The following is a 23,918-nucleotide window of genomic DNA, read 5'->3' as shown; positions in this document are numbered from 1 at the left end:
CAAAGACATGCGCTATAGTTAAATTGAATAAACTAAATTGGCCATAGTGTACAGTATGTGTGTATGGGTGTTTTCCAGTACTGGGTTGCAGCCGGAAGGGCATCCGCTGTGTAAAAATATGCTGGATGGTTGGCGGTTCATTTCACTGTGGTGACCCCTGATGAATAAAGGGACTAAGCCGAAGGAAAGTGAATGGATTCTAGCTTTTATTTAAGTGCTTTAAAAGTATGCACAAAATGCTGTTGGATTTGGGAGTCAAAAAAGCTGAAAATACGGGTGGGAGTGTCGCCTGGAGCGTGTGACTCATTGGAGTCGTTCAGTGGAACTAAGTTGGCCATTAAAGTTCACACTTCAATTGTGAAATACCCCCTCAGCCACCTGGCACAGGTGATTATATCATTACGAGCACACAAGGGTGACGAAAAACTTTACTTTGCCACCTCAAATTGACTGCAATGCTTCCGAGAATCGTTTGAATGACCCCAAAAGTTGAGCGAGAGTCACATTTTTGGAGTTTCTTTCAGGCGCATAAAGGTATGCATGGAAAGCAATGCATTTCAGAATAACCTGCAAAGTAAAACATCCAGGTCATAGGACAAAGAGAGCAACGGTTTTGTTGTATATAACGGATTTGAATTGTATGACTGTTGCACAAATACACAAACATCATAGTAGAAAGTCAGGGTGGAAAAAAAAACGTCTTGGATCAGTGGTTTTGAATGGCAGCCTACGGCGAGATTTTGTGGTTTGGTATTATTGAAAAGCTTATTATGGATTTTCCATTCAAAGGTAAATTTGGCCTTCGGCATATCAAAGCACACAAAGGTATTGAACTGAAGGAAGATTAAAGCTGAATGACAGACAGGAGAAGCAACGTTGTTTTTAGTATTAAAAGTTGATTCTTAATATTCAGGCTTTAAATGACTGTCAATACTCGTCAATCTCTAATGTTTTGTCATTTTGGGAATTAAAGGAAGCGCATATTCTACCAGAACTGTTTAAAGTAATTCTTGTGTGAGAGGATATGATGCAAAACAACACAAAGTGTTGCAACACTTCAGAAACTTTTTATTTTTATTTTCCTATGTTGATGCTCAAGGCTCTTTGAATTATAAATCACTATTGCTTTAAATTAATTTAGTAAACCAGTAAACACAGGGCCAATTTGAAATCCAATCATGAAAGAAAACTGTGCCTTGATGACAAATCTCGAGTGTTTCTTTGCAAGTTTAATGATTAAAGAAAAAGTTCACAGAAAAAAAATAAACATATATGTCATTATTACTCACTCTCATATTATATTGGAACCTATTGTGCATGTGTACGTACGTACGTGTGTGTGTGTGTTTGTGTGTGTGTCCTTACATTGGAAGCCAAAGGTCAGCAAAACTCTCAAAAGGTCACCAAAGGCTTTCAGGATTTTGCTGAAAGGCTTTTTCATTTAGTTGGTAAAAGTGCTTGATTGTTAAACTGAATATCTAAAAATGTCTATAAAAGCCACTTTTTTTAAAGTCAAATGGCTGACAGGTTAGTGATCAAGGTTTCATGATGCGGATTAAAAGTGTAAATAAACTAAAAAAAACTATACAGGCTTTTTAACAGTGTTAAATAAGTCAACGGAAAAGCATGTTTTACTGATCATTTCAAAGAAAAATCTATTTTAGGAATGTTTATAGGCATTATTTATATTTCAAGCTATTTTTATTTTATCTGTTTATTTATATATTTTTTAAATAGCCAAAAACTTGCGCAAATCAATTTTTATGATCAAAAGTAAGGTATTTTTACAGTAAAATCTAGTGTAAATACCACATAAAGTGCGAAATTATGACTGCTCCTATCCTCAGGATTGACTATATATAGTTATACAGTAATTGTTGTGTAAATGGATTCACCTCTGAACAACATAAAAAATATTGTGTAAATACTCTTAAATGCTAAATCAGAACTGCTTTTGGGCAGTTAAATATGACATTAAATATAAAATATATTATGTAACAACATTTCTTATTGTTAAAACAATAAGTTTCTATCAAAGCCACCAATTCTGACACAAGTCCCTCATTTCAATGATAAAGGACCTTTTCAATGTCAGAGTCAGTCTCTGTGGGGAAAAAGGCTTTGAGATTTCAGGTTGAAGCTCCTGTCATTTTTTTACTCACTGTCCGAAGAACAAAAGATCTGAGAATGAAAGAAGCTTGTCTGAAACATCAATCTGCCAACTTACACAGTCCTGCGCTTCATCATCTTCTGTATCATATCACTGAAACGTCTGTTCACAATCCTGATATACACCTGAACATCTGAAACAAAAGAGTGATTTTTGTCTGTTTTTGGTTTAGGTTACATAATATTTTCTTATTAATATTTGTAGGTCATGAGTGTGTTGCTAGCAGACATTAACGTTCAATATGTTCTTATTAAGGCTGTGCTATATTGTCAATTATTACACGTCTGTCTTGAATACTGGATTCTGATTGGTCTGCCGTGACATTTCAAGGTATGTTATTCTGTGATGACAACTGCTAAATAACATTGGCTCATCCAAGAACTGAGAATCACTTTGATTGTCAGTGAATTTGTTCACATTCATTCACTTACATCCATTTTCATTTGTATCTGCTCGTCTGTCACTGTTTTTAACTGTTTGACACCATCTTGTGACCGAATAATGTGCAGGGTTTTGTATACTCCATCAGCTGTTTTTGTTTATGTCAGCTTTGCATTTTTGACAGTTTGGCGCCATCTTGTGTCTGAATAAAGCGCAGGTTAGTGTATACTCCATCAGCTGTTTTCATTTATGTCAGCGTTGCGTTTTTGCCTATTTGTCTCCATATTTTGACCAAATAATGTGCAGGTTAGTGTATACTCCATCAGCTGTTTTCGTTCTCTTAACTTTTTGTGTGTTTGTTTTCAGCTTTGCATTAAATCTACAAATGAATCACCTATTATGGCTCAACAATGTTTTTGGTCTAATTTTTATGTTTTGAGGCAAGTAGCCATGTAATAAGTGGGATAAAATACACCCAGGATGGCAGTTTTCACAAGCCTTCAGTCATATAAAATAGTGTTACACGTAAAAATTACAACCCAAAACATAATATGTACTCAAATGTGTGGTCATATTAATTCATGTAATTATGTTTCAAACCAGTGTTATTGTGTTTGGCACCATCTACTGATTTGTGTCTGGTTTTATTTTATAAGAACAACCATCTTGATTATCTCTTACATAATGACACCTCAGAATTTGTGAAATTTGTTGTGAAAATGATAATTAAACTATATTTAGCAGTTTTTTTGCGTTAATACCCTAACTATAATAGCCCTGATAACCCCCTAAAAAGTAGGTATGCTAAACAAAAAAATAACAGTAGGTGGCGCCAAGTCCTTGTCATTATAAGATATTCGTTCAAAAAACGAATAACAAAAAATAAAACAAAAATATCTTGAAGTATGAGATCATTCATATTAATCACACTTTATTTCAAGCTAGAATTCTCACTATTAATAAACCATTACCTATGACTTTTGCCTCAATAAATTTGAGGACAACACATACAATCAACCCAGTCTCATTCTGAAAACATATTCTCATGGACGTTTCTGAAGACCGCAAAATACCTCTTGGGACCTATTTTTGCAGTTTTGTTTTCGCGAATCCGCGAGAGGCCGCTGTTTGCTTTTTCGCATCTCAAATGTATCTCGCGAGTGCCGTTCGTGCCTGCGCTGTTCTCGCGTAAACCCACCAGAGGCCGCTGTTGACCGACTGAATGATTGACTTGGAGACCCAATCAGCTGACCCGCCCTACTTCCCTAAACCCAACCAATTTTACCGATTGACCCGCCCACCCAATTACATCCCTAAACCCAACCGACGGTTTACAAAAGCCGTCCAGAAAAAGAAAAGCCCTCGTCTGATTTTTACCACGTTTTCGGATTTTACCAAATCCTTCACCTTGTTATTCACTCGTTCATTTTATTTTTCGGATTCTGTTTTTGTCTCACCTGATTTCTGGAACCGATTTTTCCCGCACTCGAACCTGGTCATCGTCATCGTGGTCAACTCCTCTCTACTTCTCCAGTCCGGCGATGTAAAAGACAAGCTAGCTGGACAAACTGGTTGTGGCGGGAAAAGGAACGGCGTCATACCACCCCATAGCGTTTGCTCAAAAAAGAGGAAATGCAGCCATACGTACCTCCAGCTACATAATTTGCGGTCTCCAGAAACGGGACTACATTTTCAGAATGAGCCAGTGTTGCATACAACTAATACAAAAATACAATTCATTAAGCATCTACACATGGACATCACGTTTTTAACGACATAACTGCAGTTTATGTTTAAATACAATGTCCACCCTATAAAACTCTTTGATCGTAATACATTAATGTGCACGGTTTGTAAAGCTTCTTTGAAAATTTTTTTGTAAAAAGTGAATAAACTCCTTATTTGCTGCTTGTTATTAGTTATTGGTAGTAGTTGTGTATTAGGTAGGATTAGATATGTAGAATAAGATCATAATATGCAATAATTACCAATAAATAAAAGTAATAACAGGCATGAGTTAATAATGAGAACTTGCACCTGAACGAAAGTGTTACCATTATTTACTTCTACATAATCAAAACCTCCAATTTGCAGTAAAGCATGACATTTGACCTCTGTGATTTGCATTCGACAGCAAACCTAAAACACAGGGTTTATTTACCACTGCACGCACGACTTCATACATAGCCATACATGGAGCCTCAACGCACAGCCATCACACTGACGAATATTTATGCTAAACAAATCCGTGATGTGATTTTTTTTTCTTCTCTTTTTCTTCTGGGGGTACCAGCACATCGCAGGTCAAGTGTGTTGATGTGTACGTCCACCTCGAGTATGCAAAAGTAAATGCACCCTGCATGTGTATAGATTTGCCAAAGTGTGTGTACACATAAACAAGAGATGAGTGCGCGAGGAGGAGGGAAACCTACAAAAGGAGAGACTCGAGACACCTGAAGGGAAAGTAGGGAGAAAGAGTTAGTGAAGTGTGAAACAGTTAAGGAGGGATACGGCTTATTAATCAGTAACACACACTTGTTCATTTCCAATTTCCTGCTTTAGCTTGCTTTTATAAGAGCGGACGAAGGCTTCAGGAGCAGGAGAACCAGCGAGCGACTCAAGCTCTCCTCTCAGACTTCTCCAGCAGGTAAGCTATTGAACATCTACACGTAATTTCAGTGTACTCTTCTGATGGAGTCTGGTATTTTGGGAACGTTCATAAATCTGGCACTGCGGGTTCCTCTGTAATTGAGCGTTGATGTGTACTCTAATAGACTCGGCATTAAACATTAAGCGCACTCCAGAGATGGATCTCGGCACTCAGTCGCTCATGAAGGACAGATAAGCGGAGATTAGCCACAGCTAACTGCCCTGAACATGCAATGCCTGCATTTATCAAAGCGCTTATTTACTGTTGTAATTAAATACCGATAATTATTCAAGTGGAGTAAAATGACCCTGAATCAAAGCCCTGTGGTGAAACAAGAGGCCGGAGAACACAGTCAGGTGCAGCTCTTACACAATTGTTTGGATTCGCTGACAGCTTAAAGGGATAGTTTGCTCAAAAATAAAAATTACGTCATTTTTTTTACTCGCACTCATGTGGTTTTAAACCTTTATGAGATTCAAACACATCAGCATCGCCGTATACTCAGAGAGTAACTTGTCAGAGAGTTAGTTGACCCAAAAATGAAAGTTTACTATTTACTCAACCTCAAGTGCTTAAAAATGAGTGTCTTTCTTCTGTTAAACAAAAAAAAAAAGATATTTTGAAGAATATAGTTCAGTTTCCTCTATTTTGTCATTCAAAACATCACAATAAAATTGTAATACAGAACAAAATTACATTGCAACAGACCCAACAAGAACATAAAAACATCATTATACAAACACTATAAAATCTTAACATAATAAATAAGCTTTTATAATTTCATAAAGATATAAAAATATAGTTATATAAAATATAACCCAATTTAAAAACTCTCTGAAGAGAATAACTCAATACATAAATACCTTTTTCACCATTTGTTATAATAGTTGTAATATTAACAATTTATTGATTTATTATTTCGCACAAGCTATCGATAATGTTTAAGAACTGGTATTATTCAGAAGTCTTGTAATAACAGGATAGAAACTATAAGGAAACCGTGCTGATTTTGAATATTGGTTGCTTGTATTAATCAATTCTCATGATAAGAAATAAAAATAATTACTAAAGTCAATCATCACCAGCATTTTTTCTAACTTTTATGTTTACCAGCAGAAAAAAACTCGGTCACTCTTTATTTTGATGGTCTGTTTGTTGTAATTAGTTACATTGCAACTAATTCTCATTAGATTATAAGTAGACTGTTAGGTTGGGGCTAGGGTTGTTGCAAAGTTTCATATAGTCAGTTAAAGGTCTGTTGAAGGAGCAGTATCAACAGATATAAAGCAGACAGTCTAATAATACTCAAATGGACCATCAAAATAAAGTGTTACCAGAAACTCATAGGATTTGATCAAGTGAAGGGAGAGTAAAAAATGTTAGAATCTTCATTTTTGGGTGAACTGTCCCTTTAAGGCTTATTGATTCAACTAATTTGAACTTGTGTGCTCGTTAAGAGCGATGTTTCTAATAATATTTTATGATGGTGATTCTATCAGAATTATGCAAGGCAGGTTCGGTACCTATACATAGAAATCACCAATGAATTTTTTTCAATGTTACCAGATCAGCATTACAGGGCACACTGTAAAAAAAGGTGTTACTTTAACTTAAGTTAATCAGATTTCAACTAAAGTTAAACAAAGTTTACCTCAATGTTTTAGTCATTATGAGTAACACAAGTTGAGATAACAAAACAATTGAAGGTACTGTAACAAATTCTTTTATAGTGTAGACTTTGTACTGAGAAGAAATTGACACTAAAAGAAAGTTTTCTTGGTGTACATGATGTACCGGTTAAAACAAGGCTACTTCTTACATGTTAATAATTACTTGGTCTACAATTACAGAATCTAAAAATATTGATTGCACAGAGAACATGTTTTATTGTTCCAATAAACACAAAGTAGGAAATATGTGAACATTTAAGAGAAATGACACAGTCTGACTAAGTGTCTATCAATACTTTTACAGGCATCGTAACTGCCTGCACTGTAAAAAGCCATTAGTTACTTTACTTTAACAAAGTGAGTAAACCCATTGCCATAAAAGCAACAAGTTGACTTTACTTTAAAAAAGAGAGTCCATTGTAAGTTAGAATGGTTAAGTTGACTTGATTTGTATAATTATGCACATAATTCCTTTACTTAATCATCGTAAAGCAATGGTTTCACTGACTTTTTTCTTTAGTAAAATCAACTAATCGCTTTAAAATCAATGCATATACTCACTTTTTTTTTTTTAAAGTAAAGTCAACTAATGGCTTTAAAAGCAATAGGTTTACTCGCTTTTATGTAAAGGAAACTTTAGACTGTAAAAAGCATTTCATTGAAAAAGTGAGTAAACTAATTGCCTTCAACTTAAGTCAACTTAACAGTTCTAAGTTAATTAGTAAATTAAACTTATCATTTAAGGCAGTGGGTTTAATCACTTTAAGCAATCGCTTTTTACAGTGTGCAGTGTGATTATCCACAGAGTATTGTTAAAAATTAATTAATTGTGCACAAAATACTGTGAATTTTCACTACTGCATTAGCTCACCAAAACACAAAGCTTGCATGGCATAAAAAAAACAGGGATCCAGTCAGAGCGCATTTAAGACACGCCCACACTTGGGAATCCAGCCCTTTTCATTGACTTTCTAAAGCGGGAAGCCTGCTTGTCATTTCTGACTAATAACAAAAACTGAAGCATGTCTAAAATCTGCCGTGCGCCATGGTGTACAGCAAACAAGCTGAAAACCCAGACCTACATATTTATAAGCTACTCAACTGTAAAAGCCAGCCTTTAAGGAAACCAAACTGGATACTGGCGATAAGGAAGAAGGTAAGGAACAGGGGCATTGACATACAGTTTTTCTGTATATCTACAACATTTGTTTGACGAGGGTAAAAATACAGAATGTTTCTAGAATGCGATTGCATTTCACTTATGTGTACATCACGTTTGTTCTCAGAGTAATTTGACACATTGTGCTCTACTTTTGTGTCCTTAAACGCTCTTTTTTTTCATTGTGGGTCAATAGCTTATAAAAAGTTCTGTGTTTTTAGAGTTTTGCTGTATCATGTTACAGCATTATTTTTTGACATTTCATTTTTAGTCAGAGACAAGCAGGCAGATTCCCACAATTGAAAGTCAATGGAGAGGGTTGGATTGTCCCTATTGCCCCCTTTTCCCAGTGGGCGTGGTTGTCAGACTATGGTGTGTGTTGATGTGTTTCTGTAGGATTGCTTGAGATAAGCAAAATCTGTCCAGAACCAATCACTGACTGGCAACTTGCTTTATTTATTTACTCTACCAGGGCTAAGAGGCAGCTGGAACTTAATGTGAGGGGGCAATCAAGAAAGCATTAAAATTTTCACTAATTTTAAAAGCTAAAGCAAGTATGTTTTTAATAAAAGCAGATGTGGTTTAATAATTAGTTTATCAATGTTATTTGGCTAAGGCATGGATATACTGTATAGTGAGTGTGGATTCTGTATATTGTCCTTATGACCAACTTTAGGTAAAATAGTGGTAAAATTAGTTGGATGTAATTATTTACAAAGTAACAAGATGTTGTAATTAAATTACCTGATTTCTAAGCATTTCTAATAACTGATTTGTTTTATTTTGCCATGATGACAGTAAATAATATTTTACTTAATATTTTTTAAGACACTTCTATACAGCTTAAAGTGACATTTAAAGGCTTAACTAGGTTAATTAGGTTAACTAGGCAGGTTAGAGTAATTAGGCAAGTTGTTTAACTATGGTTTGTTCTGTAAACAATCAAAATAAAAATTAGTCTAAAGTGGCTAATAATTTTGTCCTTAAAATGGTTTTTAAATAATTAAAAACTGCTTTTATTCTAGCCGAAATATAACAAATAAGACTTTCTCCAGAAGAAAAAATATTATCAGACATACTGTGTAAATTTTCTTGCTCTGTTAAACATCAAGGAAATATTTTTAAAAGCCAAAAAAGTTCAAAGGGGGGCAAATAATTCTGACTAACTCACACAGTGTGTGTGTGTGTGTGTGTGTGTGTGTGTGTGTGTGTGTGTGTGTGTGTGTGTATGTGAAGAGTTTAGATTAAAAAAAACCTCCAAGTGCCATCTGAATTTTTTTTCTAATATTACCATTTTTCTCAGGTACCTTTGTCTTGATTCAGTAATCTCTCATTTATGGCAAATAATAGATTATTTTCATTGCTTTTAACATAAAATAATTGAACATAAACATAAGAGGTTGTGAAAAATGCTAGTAAAGAAAAAAATGCTAATATTAAGAAATAGTTGAAGAACAAAATCCAGATGGCACTGGTATTTGCATCTGAACTCTTCATATATAAACACTTCATTTTGATGGTCCATTTGAGTATTAGTATTAGATTGTCTGCTTAATATCTGTTGATTCTGCAGCTAAACAGACATTTAACTGACTAAAAAAAAAAAACCTTTGCAAATGCATGTCAACTTACACTAACCCTAACCTAACAGTCTACTTATGATTTACTGAGAATCAGTTGGCTAGTAGATGCAATGTAACTTAAATTCAACAAGCAGACCATCAAAATAAAGTGTGACATATGTGTATGTGTGTGTGTATGTGTGTGTGTGTGTGTGATTAAATTACTTATTAGACATAGCAATTAGAAAATGACTAATTAATATCTTTTTTATCTAACTTATTCAACATTGGTCATGTGATAATATTTAATAATGGCTTATTTTTGCTCTAATACTGTATTATGATGTCAACAATTTGTATAGAAATCAGAGATTGGCTATTGTCAAATTAATATTTAAAAATATATTTTAGATTTATAAAAAAAAAACTATTAAACCATAGCTGTGACGCAGCTTTAAATCAGCTGATTTGTTAGTAATGTTATTTGAAATATCCTGGATTCAGAAGAAATGTTTACTGATTACAAAGCATGGACATATTTGGCCATTTTACCTGATTCATAACAATAGCCAGTGTTTGTCCATAAATACACCAGTCTGTTATAACACACGGAGGACACGTTCTCTGTTCTCATTCGAACACTAGCTCTGTTTCTATCCAAAGAAGCGAATTAGACCAATGCGCAAAACTGGAAAATTGCATTAAAAAAAGATTGCGAGGTAAAGCGGCGGCTCCTGATAAACTGGCGTCGATTATCAAAAAGGAAAATGGAATTTGCCACAATAGGAGGAGTCATTGTGAGTCTTTGTTCTTCTGTAATATATGATTTTTGCCTCAGGAGATTAAATAAAATAAATGGTGGGAGCGCAGACATTCAAGACAAATCTGGAGGTAATAATAATATAATAATAATACTGAACCACTGTGAAGACAGACTTTGGCTGAGGGGTTTCATAATGACCAACACAACATTTCAGATGTTTCATATTGTGGTTTGTCCATTACTGCGTTCCCATCAGACTATATTTAATCTAAGTTATACTGCTTATTTGATGCGCATGCTGGAATTTATTGGGTGTTTTCGTTGGACTTTATGCACATTTTTGTTTTATTGCATAAATTGTTTATCCTACTCAGTTATATGCATATGTTTGTTTATGCACAATTTTTTAATTTGGCATTTTTTTATGTGATACTCCTAAATGTGCATGGAAACAGGTAGACAGAAACATAACTAATAAAACTAGTTTGCTGTTTTTTCCTTCTAACTAATATTGTTTCCCTCTATTTACAGACTCTAAGATGACTCGCTCATTGAGAGAGTGGTTTAAAGAGTACATGTCAGAGCGGCGCGGGCGAAAAAACCGCCTGGTCACCAAAGATGGACGTTGCAACATCGAGTTCGGCAACGTGATGCACAGAAACCGCTTCGCCTACGTCCTCGACTTCTGGACCACCTTCGTGGAGACCCGATGGCGGTTCATCCTCTTGTATTTTGTGGCGTCCTTCACCCTCAGCTGGTTCATCTTCGGACTCATCTGGTACTGGTTGGCAAGAAACAATGGCGACCTGTTGTGGCAGAATCCACCACCAGGTCATAAACCATGCGCTTTTAGCGTTAATGATATGACTTATGCCTTCCTTTTCTCACTGGAGACCCAGTCCACCATTGGGTTTGGCAATATATACGTCACTGACCAATGTCCTGGAGGTGTGGCTTTGATTGTAATCCAGACTATCATAGGACTCTTCATCAACATCTTCTGGTGTGGTATAGTCATGACCAAAATATCCCTTCCAAAAAAGAGAGCCAAAACCATCACCTTCAGTGAATCTGCTGTCATCTGCCCCAAAAAAGGCACTCTTTGCCTTCAAATCCGTGTAGCCAACCTGCGCAAAACCTTAATGATCGGCAGTCAGATTTACGGGAAGCTTCTGAGGACAACAGTCACGGGAGGTGAGACCGTCATCCTGGACCAGGTCAGCATTGACTTCATGGTGGACGCCGGTAAAGACAATCTGTTTTTCGTGTGTCCTTTAACCCTGTACCACATCATTGACAAAAGCAGTCCGTTCTTCAACATGGCTGTGGACACGATGCATCAGCAGGACTTTGAGCTTGTGGTTTTCCTCGATGGCATGGCTGAATCCACCAGCTCTGCCTGCCAGGTCAGGACTTCATACATCCCTCAGGAGATCATGTGGGGCTATGACTTTCTCCCGATCATCTCCCGCAGCAAAGAGGGAAGGTACCGAGTGGACTTTTCCAACTTTGCTAAAGTGGTGCCTGTGCCAACCGCTCATTGCACCCACTGCTACCACAATGAGCCCGGAAACCATCTCCATCTCAAGGGCATTGACAACAAGGGCTTTGAGGTGATCGACATTGAGCCGCCAAACGGCACCAAAATGTAACGCTTTTTTGACTGACTGGTCAACATCTTGCACTAGGCCGAAACCATTGGACACTAATGCCTTATGTCTTTCATTGTGTGTATGAGAGGCGAGAGGAGTGTTTCAATATCTCGAAATACCACTTGAGTGGGAACACTGCAGGAGTCCATTTCTTTTATCAAATGCACTGCTTCACTCTTCGCAAAAACAAAGTTTTTTTTTTTGTTGTCTATTTCACCTGACAGAATTGAAAAGTGTGAATTGTGGAGTGAATTATGGTTCTGTTCTTCTGTTTCGTACTGTAGACATTGATTTCGGAGTTTGAGTATCCACTGGCAATTAATTAATTTGAGATTGACTTAAAAAGTTTTTTTTTTTTTTTCTCAGATTCCAGCCTGAGATTCTGTGCTCTGAATCACTCTGGGATGTTGTTTCTTGTTACATTTGTAGATGAATTGTAAATTTGCAGAAGTGAATGTGAATTATATGTAAATATAATTTGTACTTTATTTGTACATACATTTTTTTTATGAAAATAAAAAATGAAACGTAATTTTTTTTTCATTGTTATGGCATTATAAAAACTCCAGCAGTCAACCATTTTCCAGATTTCACAGTTAAAAATCACCACACGAGGGCGTAAAAGTATAGATGACAAACTCAGTTTGACAAAGTCTAGGAATTATATACAGTTCTGGAAAAAATAAATAGCCCATTTTTAAATAAATATTGGTTCTGAACAAAAACATTCAAAGCATTTATTTGCAGAAAATCATTATATATATATATATATATATATATATATATATATATATATATATATATATATATATATATATATATATATATATATATTAATACTTTACATTTATATAACTTAGAACTTAGAATGATGACATATGCTGTATAATCATACAATTATATATATATATATATATATATATATATATATATATATATATATATATAAGTTCTAAGTTATATAAATGTAAAGTATTAATATATATATATATATATATATATATATATATATATATATATATATATATATATATATATATATATAATTGTATGATTATACAGCATATGTCATCATTTTTAAATATGTAACATACTTTACATTTATATAACTTTGAAAACTGTAATTGTAATACTTTAGTATGAGACTAGCAAAACAGTGGATCAAAACTCAAATACTCACCAGATTGAATGTGTCATTGTGCTCCTCAGATACATGTAGATGTCAGTCAGCTGAAGTATCATGTAGTCTAGATTGAATCATACACAGCAGTTATGTTGATGTCAGAAGGAGATTTTTCTATTGGTTTGTTTGCATGAGTAATTTACTTCTGATTTACTAAAGATGACAGTATTTTAATGTAATCATTTACATTCAGCTTAACCACAGTAGTCACCATCACAAAGCAAATTTAACAACTTCAACTAAAATTCAACTGATATAGTTGGTTTAACATAATAAGTGAAATTCTTCTCTGGAAACGTTATCTACAATAGTAGGTTTATGGCATTGGTAAGTTACAAAATCTCCAAAAACAGTTTTATATGCTTATTTATTACTCTGTAAAATACTCCTAGAGTCAGAAGGTCTATAACTGACCGTAGATGGATCGTGTCGCTCTTTGCAGTTCTCTCACACAAACGAACAGAGCATGATGTACCCTAAACAAGGACAAATATAAACCCAATCAAAAGTAATGTTAACCTATTTTGCACACAAGGTGTGGATAATAGTTAAACTATAATTAAACTTAACAATTGAGACCGATAAGAGATATTATAGTGTTGTATCTTTAAGCTATAATGTCATAGAAATCACATCCAGGACTTACATCTCCTCCCATGACAGTTGAGCTGAGTGATCTGACACATTTCAGTGGTCTACATGTGTTTCATGTTGAAACGCTTCAGATTTCACAACACATTAACACAAGACACAATTAAATATACCTTAATGCCTATTCGGAGTGATGCTAAATGAATGTATAATCTGAAAATCTTCCATTTTGTGGCCTGACGAGAGTTTGAATATGTCTAGTGCAGTTGTTGCCCAGTAACGCAACAACAGTAAACAATCTGCGGTTGCGGTTTCAAAATAAAAGTCCCGCATACTTTAGAAAGCAAAGCTTTAATATAACTAAGGGAAGGGAAACTATCATTGTTTGCTTTTTTTCACTAGAAAACACAGCCAGGGGATTTATTAGAAAATGATCGTCAGGGGTGGATTTAACCAATAAGCAAGGTTGGCGGCCCCTTATGGCCCCAGGAAATCCTGAGGGTCTTCAAATAAATACCTAGAAATATAAATTATACCTATAAATGATATATAACATCATTTTCTATCATATTTTGTATGACGAGGGTCTAAAAAAAACAAGTTTAATGTTTATTACATCGCAAATGTGTCCCTTACCCTCAATCATGGAGCAGTCCAGCAGTCAAATGGGCTATATGCACAGCCAGTGTTTTTCTGCCAACGGTAAACGTCTGGTGAAAGGTGACTATTTTTAAGTGTATAAGGTTCCTTTAACAGCATCGACATTGTAATGTAATTAAAATACAATCAGTTAAATAAACTTAAACATTCGAAAGACGAAAGAAAGTGTTACTGCTAGCGCCGTCAGTACTAGCATGCTAGTACCAGCGCAGAAACTCCATTCAATATACTGAGGTAAAATAAATGTTCATGTTTTGAAAAGATGGCAGGGGAAAATGTAATTTAATGCAGTGCTTCTTGTCCAGTCTAAGACTAACTTTATATTGTATCTATATCAGGCAGTGAAGATCACTTATTTTTAAAGAAAACAGATCTTAAACATGACGATTTTGTAATGGAAAGACAGTTCACAAAAAGCCGTCGGGCTGGCTGGCTGAAAACTATAAGTCTGTGTGCATAAACCCCATTAAGTAAAGATTTCGTTTTAAAAACGAAATAGTTACTATATCATTTTTTGGTTGTGAATCCATTTTAAGAAAACAAATAATTTAAAAAGTTTTACAAGATGCTTTACATGTTCTTATTAGTATTAATTTGCATTAAGACAAATTGTAGAGAAGGAGATTGCGTGATATAAAAATAAGAACAGCAAAATAAATCAATTAAAAATAAATTAGTTCAAAAGTGAATGAATTAGTTCAAAGGTGCATTTTAGAACTTTCAGGCCGGAATTAATTAGGACCCCCAAATCACTAAATCCACCCCTGCTGATCGTCTTCTGGCATGAATAGTAAGGCATTTATTTTAAGAGAATAAAAATATTAACTACATATCATCTTTCTTATTGTTAAGGTCAAGACACAACATTTATAAACTCATTGTCCATATGTACAGATACAAAACACCCTTGTATTGCAATATACTTTCAATAATTAATAAAAAAGTTAGCATTTTGACAGGTCAACTCTTATTAACATACTTATTTAACACTGTAACATGTAAACAGCAGTGCATGGGGCCTAATTTGAGTGAGATGCTTTTAATGCTTAGTTGACATTAATGTTGTGTTCTTGTATAACAGATTCATCACAAGAGGGCGCTAGAGGTTACTACGTTAGTATGTAGAAAAGGTGTTGAAGAACTGAAAGTGTGTAGGCATGTGGAATTGCTTGTTGTTAAACTCTGATGCTTATAAACCTGTGAAATTGTAAATTCTGGGATCTGACTCTTCGTGCTTGTTTGAGCAAACAGTACAACATTATTATTTCATAATTTTTTTGTAGTTGCTTCTTTCCCTCATCATTCTTGTCATGTCCTGGTGAGCCTTTGATAAGCTTTGATGTTTGGATGAAGATGTTCAAGAACTACTTACTGATCGTTATTGCATCTGGCCTGCTGAACAGAAGAGACTATTCTTGCACTGTTTAGAGACAGAAGGTCAGAGATTACTTTATACTTTGACAAAACAAGGTGAGACTATGGAGGAATCGATTGAAGCTCACTTTCAGTACGTTCCCTACAGGATATATTACCCTCTGAAGGGCACAGTGGAGTGAAAACATTCATGGCCACCATTTTGAAGTGTCATTTTAAACTCAAGTGCTCAAAACGGGCCACTTTGAAGTGCCCTTCAGAATAAAGGATTTCATAGGGTACAACTGATGACCCTTAGAGCTGAGAAGTTGTTTGGCATCTCACACTGCATTCCAATCATAAGGGGGTCATCCCTATGCATCAGTGGCATATTATAGAAAATTTCCAGCAGCCATCGACTTTCTTCTTAATAAAAAAAACAAAACAAAAACAAACACTTTTTCAACAAAATACCATTACATAACGCAGGGTTTGCACGCATTTGTCTAATGCTGATGTGTTTGGTAGAAACGCAGCGCTCAGGAATGGTAAACAAAGCCAAGTCCGTACTGCTTGCCCCGCCTTCGCGCTCTTCTTATTGGTCCACTGCTCTAGCACTGAAATATCAGCTGTCAATCACTCAGTCAATGCCTTCTGGCTTGGGATGACAGGTAGAGCTACTACCGTGAACAATTGTAAAGCGCTGAAGATGAGAATGAAGATAACACTGACAGATTTTGTTTTAGAAACCATGGCATCTAAAGTTACAAATAATGTCACATCTTACTAGTGATCATGTGCTGAATCTTAATCCACCACCTACACTTTTCCAAGAGTGGATAAAAGACTTCCATTGGCTTCAAGTCCGCTATGAAAAGTCTGTGAGATGGAGTTTTCAGGTAACTGTTTGCCACATCTAGCACGAGAGCTTCAGTTTAATCCTTCATATAACCGCCAGATGCTGTCCGCCGTGCAAGTGGCAGCTATATGTCAAATATAACACCATGTACACCATCGCAAACGGGCTTGCGCCGAGTAAACTAATATCGCTACTCATGAAGACCGGTATGGCTATTAACATGACGTATGCATATAATAAGGTACAGTATATGTCAAAAGCATCAGTGCAATATCAGACACTATCCGTGAGAACAGCACAGTTATATCGTTTACAGATTCATTCATGTCAAGCAGTGCGTGCAGGGCCGGTGAGCGCTCCGTGTATCCTTTGGTCACTCAGTTTTGTCATAAAAATGTTTTTTTTTTAGTGATAACGGGATTTCGTTGAGACATATTTTCCTCACGCATATATACATATATATATATATATATATATATATATTTTTTTTTTTGCTTGTTAGTTTGATTACTGTTAATTTCAAATGCAATAAATAAGTTTGTATAAAACTTGTTGTAGTAACGGTGCTTATAATTGGTGAGTGCGACTAAATTTTGGCTGATGCGCCAAATTTTTTTAAGTTAGGAACACCAGTGTTACCAAGCAAAAAGGTTAATTTCGAGCCCTGTATATATATATATATATATATATATATATATATATATATACACACACACACACACACACACACACACACACACACACACACACACACACACATATATATATATATACATATATATATATAAATATGTATATTTTTTAAAGCAGTATTTGTTTAATTTAATTCATTTTTCATTCATTTATTTATTGTTTCATGTACTAATTACTCTTCTCAACAAATATCAGTTTTTTTAAACCTTAATTTCCATGGTTGACTGTCATGTTGAAAAAACAAGTAATCATTTTAATCATTGTGACTCACACGATGACAAATACACGTTGTTTTGGTAGCCTTGGCCAAATTACTGACACAAGAGCTAGGTTTCGAAGCATGAATGAACTATTTTGGGTAATGAACTACATTTTGCAGACGTGCACTAAAGCTCCAGCAAAAGTTTTGACATTTGCACTCACAGTTTACAGAATGTTTAGACCGTTTAGAAATATTTACCAAAGCAATTGAGGAAAAACTGTAAGACAACATTAAATAGCACAAAGGATGTTCTCTCTCTCCAGACTTACCTTCACTGGAGTGCAGAGGTAGCTGTGGTGTGTCATGTTAGGGCAGCTGCGCTCTGTTCTGACCCCAGCTCTGATGTGCTCATCTCAGCCTTCACACAGCACCTCCTTACCTCTCTCTCCTGGAGGATGAAAATGAGCGAGAGGACGAGAGAAAAAGAGGGAGGGATGTGAAAGTAAGTACGAGAGGATGTTCCCTCTCCCACAGCCCCCTCAGTTGGATTACCCAGACTGATGTTTACCCAACTTCGTATCTGTTTGCGTGCATGTGTTTGAATTGAAATATTGTGACCTGAAGAGCAAGGACAACACAAGGGTAGAGTCAATCAAATAATAAAGACAAAGCATACCAACAATTACAACAACTTGGACTGGATGACAGAGGCAAGAATGAAAAAATGCCTCATCCTGCCTGTCATTAATTAGCTTCATTCTGACCACAAAATGTGGGAGAAAAAGTTTTTGAAGGTTTATTTTTGTAGGATTTCTTTATTTAGCTATTTTAGACATTTAAAATCGTTGAAAATCTGCAACACGGTACTGGGAAACACCCATACACTCCCACATTCACTGACCAATTTTGTTTACCCAATTCACTCGGAAGAAACCCACGAGAACATGGGGAGAACATGCAAACTCCACATAGAACCAACGACTTTCTTGCTGTGAATTGACAGTGCTAACCACCGAGCCCCCGTGCCAACTGGACTGAAGCAGATAATATTAATTTAAACTGAGAAGCGACAGGTGCTAATTAACCACTGCAAGATGTCAGCTACTGTCTGGACTTTCAGAGCCTTTTTACACTGTCTTTTTTTAAGTGTTCAATACTTAAAGAAACTATCTAAATTAGCTTTGTTGTCTTTGTATGTATGAATTTCTTTGGTTGTTTCTAACATCTGGCAAAAAAATAAATAAATGAAAAATCTGATCATTTTGAGAAAAATGTTGACAATCAAAACTTTTCCTAAATCACATGAAAATCTGTCATCACCAAGAAAACATAAATTGTCATAATGTAGATTTGTCATAAACATCAATTCAAGAGTTCACTCTTAGCTGATGATTTATAAAAGCTTGTTTGGCATGCTGTCCCGGGAGAGAGCCCCGAGCTCAAGGGCTCCTCGAGCCCGGGGCTTCCTCCCGTTGACAGAGCGAGAGGGGAGCCTGAGCTCGGTGCATCTCAGAACTCCCCTGCTGCGGCAGCTAAGGGAACACAAGGGGTTAGACAAAGCTTGATTGTTATGCATGTTGAATGTCTTTGGATGGTGGGAGGCAACCGGAGAACCCGGGGAAAACCCACGCGGACACGGGGAGGACATACAAACTCCTCACAGAAACACCCACCGGTCCTGTGGAACCAGGGCCGGCAGTGTTCTTGCTGTGGGGCTCACAGTGCTAGTCACTGGGCCGCCGTGCCGCCCAGTCAGAGGTAAAGGAGGAGAATAGGGGAGGAGGGGGGTTTCTTCCAAACGAAGATGAAGTGAATTGAAAACTGTGATTATTTATAGTAGCTTAGGGCTCATATGATTGGAAGACAGTGATTAGCAAATGTGAGACTGGCTGTGATAAATCATAAGCACGTGATCCTCTCGAAATTAGTTTATGAATAAACTTCACTTAATGTTCCTTTTATTTAAATTTTTAGTTTCTTTTATATTGATTTAAGTTTTAGTTAACTCTAATGTCCCTGAACTTGAGGATAAATAGTGCATACATGTACAGTAGCAATGACCTTGTCTGTCCTGAAAAATAGGACTGGTGACTTTAATCTCTTTGTTAGGATTTTTCCATGCATCAGCTGAACCAATTGCTTCATATTTGTTGTTGAAACTTGTTTTTGGAAAAGCCTGTGAATTGATTTTTCCTTTTGTCCTCCTGAAATGGAAACGTCTTCATATTTGATGTTATAACATACCCTTGAAAACTCCAGGGTTTAGTGTTTTTGTTAGGGGATTATTTGCAGCACAGCTAGGTTTTCTTGGTTGGTTGACATTTAACATTTTGCGTCTGTTTTTCCATTTGTTTGTTGTGGAATAAAAAGCATATCTGCATCCCAGGTGGATTTCAAACATTTCTAAAAGTCCTTCATACTGTCTGTGGTAGACTTTTGACACAATTGATAAATTGACCTTAAGTTACATGAAACAGGTCGCACAGTATTATTTTGGAGAATGTGAAGGATTGTAAGAATACACCACAAACACATTCATAATCAGTCATGAGTTTGGAGAGAGTAGGGGGTGAGGGTGGTTGAAATTTCCCAGGGGTATGAACAATTTTGGTCTTGACTGTATATGTAGAGACTATAAAATATGGCTGTCCACAGAATGTGTTAATGCATGTGATTAATCTGGAAAGGTTAACTTCTTTAAATTTCTTTAAAAAAATGATCTTTTAATAGGGTTTGACCCCAGCATTTCTTCCCAAAACCAAGTTACGTTATCCATCTGGCAATATTTTGGCTTTCAATTGAATAACAAAAGCCAATTTAGATAAGCCAATATGCAAAATTTGCCATACATTAAGCCATACATTAAACCTGAGATCTCATCCGACTGTCATCCTTTTGGGGTTTAGGGTTCAACCTAAAATGTGTCTGCAACATTTTTTTTGTAGCTCAAAGACACCCATCCATCTATCCATTGTTTGCTGCTGCATATCTGGAGCTGGGTCGTGGGAGCAGCAGTCTCAGGAGAGAACCCCAGACTTCCTTTTCCCCACATCCTCCAGCTCCTCCAGGGGATCCTAACGTCTTTCCAGTGTATCCAGGGTCTTCCCCGGGACCTCCTTTTGGTGGGACATGCCTGGAACACCTCCCTAAGTAGGTCACAGCTTCTCTGGATGCGCAGGATCAGTGGCTCTACTTCGAGCTCCTCACCCTATTGCTGTACCCTGTAATCCTGTGAAAGAAAACTCATTTTGGCCAACTTGTCCCTTGTGGCATAACCCAAAGCTCATGACCATAGGCGAGAGTAGTCAACATAGATTGACCAGTAAATTGAGAGCTTTGCCTTTCAGCTCAGCTTCTTTTTACCAGAACGGGCTGGTACATCGTCTGTAGTACTGCTGCTGCTGCACCAATCTGCCTGTCAAACTCATGTTCTGTCCTTTCCTCACTCATGAACAAAACCCCAAGATACTTAAAGTCCTCCACCTGGGGGAGGACCGTCCTCCAACCTGGAAATTGCAAGACATCTTTTTCCAGATGAGCAGCATGGCCTCGGATTTGGAGGTGCTGACTTTCATCTCTGCTGCATCACACTCGGCAGCAAACCATCCCAGTACATGAAGAAAGTTAATGTTCAATAAATCCAACACAACGAGATCCTGTGAAATCCTGTGGTCCCCTAACTAGACCCCTACCGACCCTAAGTTGCTAGAAATTCTGTTGATAAAAATAATGAACAGAACCGGACAAACATGCACCGGGATCATGTCTGATCGGTTACCGGCAATGCAAACCAAACTCCGGCTCCATTTATACAGAGACTCAAAAGCATCCCCCCAAAGAATGCCACGAGAAACTAAGTTGAATGCCTTCTGCAAGTCCACAAAACACATGTGGAATGGTTGAATCCTCCATAAATTCTTGAGCACTCTAATGAGGGTATAGAGCTGGTCCAAGGTTTCACTTCCACCAGTGTTCCTCTCCAGACTTTTTCAGGGAGGCTGAGGAGAGTGAGCTCACCTTCTGGTCCCTCTTCTTAAAAAAGGGAACCACCACTAGAGTTGCCCAGTCCAGAGGTATTGTCCACGCCCTTAATGCAATGTTGCAGAGACATCCAGAGATACCTCTTGCCCCCACCCCCTTTCCTTTCTGCTTTGCCACTGTGGAGCTAGCAAATTACCTCAATGACTTTAACTTGGGTGTATGGTTAAGTCAACCCCTTCATCCCTGTTCTCTGCTTTTTCAATGGAAGGCATGTTGGTGGGGTTGAGGAGATCCTCAAAGTAGTCCTTCCATTATCCAACATCCCTAGTCAAAGTCAAGAGCTCCCCACTTTCACTGTACACTGTGATAGTGTAGATCTACTTCCCTCTCCCAAGGTACCGGACAGTTTGCCAGAATCTCTCTGAAGCTGACCAGTAGTCTTCCTCCATAGTTCATAGAACTCTTCAGTTTTGCTTCTGCAATTGTCCAGGCTGCAGCACACTTAGCCTGTCAGTAACCATCAGCTGCCTTGGGAGTTTCACTGGCCAATAAGTCCTGGTAGCTCATCGTGGCCGCTCTGGATCTAGTCAAAGTTCTTGTGGAGGTGAGAGTTGAAAATGACTCTGACATGCGTTTCAGCCAGACATTCCGTCCTCTGCCAGCAGATCCATCTCTGCACCTCTCTTTACTTAAAAGTGCAGTAGGTGATCTTCCAAAATGCTAACCGCTTAGCATATTATCTTTGGACGGCGGGGAGCGACTGTGATTCAAAGCCACACCCCCTGAAATCACGAGCGCGAACCGCGTCACAACAGCCGACAGACAACCAACTAGTTCATGTCATTCGCCAGTTAGTTAGTGCCAGCGCCGTGCAGGAATTACATGAAATACTTTGCCACACTTACATGAGGGTGAATATTCAGAGTAGCATGATAAACAGTATAAGAAGGCTGTCATTGTTCAAAAATGACCCAATGTGAATATGAAAGCAACTTCAGCTCAATAAAGCAGGCTAGGCGGAATAGCGCTATTTACTGGTGTTTTGTTGTTAAACTACATATAAATCTACATTATAGATGCTGTAAAAGAACCTTATGAAGCTGAAAATAATCACATCAATCATTCACCGGGAGATTTCAGTGGCTGAACAACACGTCTGTGCATAGAAGTCATTCATAACAACACACAATCTAACATAAAATAGTTTTAAAAAAGAACATGACCTGTCTAACAGTGATACTTCAGCCATGGTGTCGTCCTTCCTCCAGCGTGCTTAAGTAACTCCAATATTGATTCAGGTATTTAAAAGTTTCAATTCAGTTTTTGATTTCTCCCGGTCCGTCTTGTAACCACGCGGCCACTTTAAGGGCGAATTATACTCGAGCCTGGCTTTATAGTAATCGGCCCGAGCTCGGCTGTCCTGTGGCGCCTCCGGCTCCGACTCGGCATCTGCGAGCGGCCCGCAGCTCGCTTGGAGCGCATGCATTTGTGATACAGACGGGCACGCGCTAATGGTCCGACTCTATTTAATTGGATAAATTTTTTTTAGTTTTATGCTTTACCCAGAATATAAAAATACATATAAACACATTTAGATCATTTACTGTAATCATTACTATTGGACTGTGAAGAGACTTTCAACCAGCACAACAACACATGCTTCTGAAGATCATCACCTACTGCACCTTTAACTGTTCCAAGACACATGGTTAAAGATCATATGAAACAACCACAAAGTCTATCATTGTTTGTACACATCCAGGAGAATGAGATGCTCGTCATACAGATCATTAAGCAAACCAATAACCTAAACCCAACCAATAGTGATTCAAAAGAATAGGAGATAGGAGAACAGGTTCATTCCTGGTCTTATTTTATTTGATTCAGTGTATTTTATCCCAAAGACAAATTAGATAGATACAAACAGAACCCCAGAAGAATAAAAAAGGCAATGAAATAGTGATTAAAGCACACACAGACACATCATTTACCACTAAAATAGCCTTGACGCAAGTTTTGACAAACTGTGATACGCATTTGTCTGTCACAAGACACACGGCCTACTGACGAATATTACAAGATCACAACATAAGGTGAGCGTTTCTACTGACAATGCATATGGAAAATAACAAAGGGATTTACCTCTTTGTTTATGGAAAAGTATGAGTCAGATGTCATCAGTCGGGTTTGAGTTTTCAATAAAACACCTCACACTTTGAACTTCTAAATCAGTGTTAGGTTCATTTCAAAACAAATATGAAAATAATAAGGCATGATTTCAACATTGTCTATACAGCTACATGAGTGTGTATTTTGATAGCTCAAACAATGGAGTGTGAGGCTAGTGATGTTTCCATGCCAGGGAATATAATAACTCATAAAGATTACA

At 36.9% G+C, this 23,918-nt stretch overlaps 1 protein-coding gene and 1 long non-coding RNA gene across 13 annotated transcripts in view; one reads left to right on the top strand and one right to left on the bottom strand.

Annotated features, from left to right (window-relative positions):
• kcnj1a.1 (potassium inwardly rectifying channel subfamily J member 1a, tandem duplicate 1) overlaps positions 1 to 12,539 on the top strand; it is a 146,519-nt gene extending 133,980 nt beyond the window's left edge. For 3 of the 7 annotated variants that reach the window (XM_073928934.1, XM_073928935.1, NM_201035.1), the window contains 2 exon segments: positions 5,114 to 5,198; positions 10,887 to 12,539. In XM_073928934.1, coding sequence (XP_073785035.1) covers positions 5,114 to 5,198; positions 10,887 to 12,007 — 1,206 coding nt within the window. In that variant the 3' untranslated portion in view covers positions 12,008 to 12,539. 7 annotated transcript variants of the gene reach the window in all.
• LOC101883877 (uncharacterized) overlaps positions 1 to 23,918 on the bottom strand; it is a 69,430-nt gene that overhangs the window by 2,326 nt on the left and 43,186 nt on the right. Inside the window, exons 5-9 of one of the 6 annotated variants that reach the window (XR_002456077.3) lie at positions 17,878 to 17,996; positions 15,814 to 15,861; positions 13,605 to 13,666; positions 13,188 to 13,254; positions 2,228 to 2,303 (exon numbers count right to left, since the gene is read on the bottom strand). This is a non-coding gene — a long non-coding RNA (uncharacterized lncRNA). Of the gene's footprint in view, positions 1 to 2,227; positions 2,304 to 13,187; positions 13,255 to 13,604; positions 13,667 to 13,836; positions 14,068 to 15,813; positions 15,862 to 17,877; positions 18,024 to 23,918 lie in introns of those variants that run through there. The other 5 variants (XR_002456078.3, XR_012393898.1, XR_658921.5 and 2 more) reach the window with 5 other exon arrangements.

The sequence above is a fragment of the Danio rerio genome, chromosome 18, assembly GCF_049306965.1.
Source record: "Danio rerio strain Tuebingen ecotype United States chromosome 18, GRCz12tu, whole genome shotgun sequence".
Classification (NCBI taxonomy): domain Eukaryota; kingdom Metazoa; phylum Chordata; class Actinopteri; order Cypriniformes; family Danionidae; genus Danio; species Danio rerio.
This window is presented reverse-complemented; position numbering and strand designations above follow the sequence as displayed.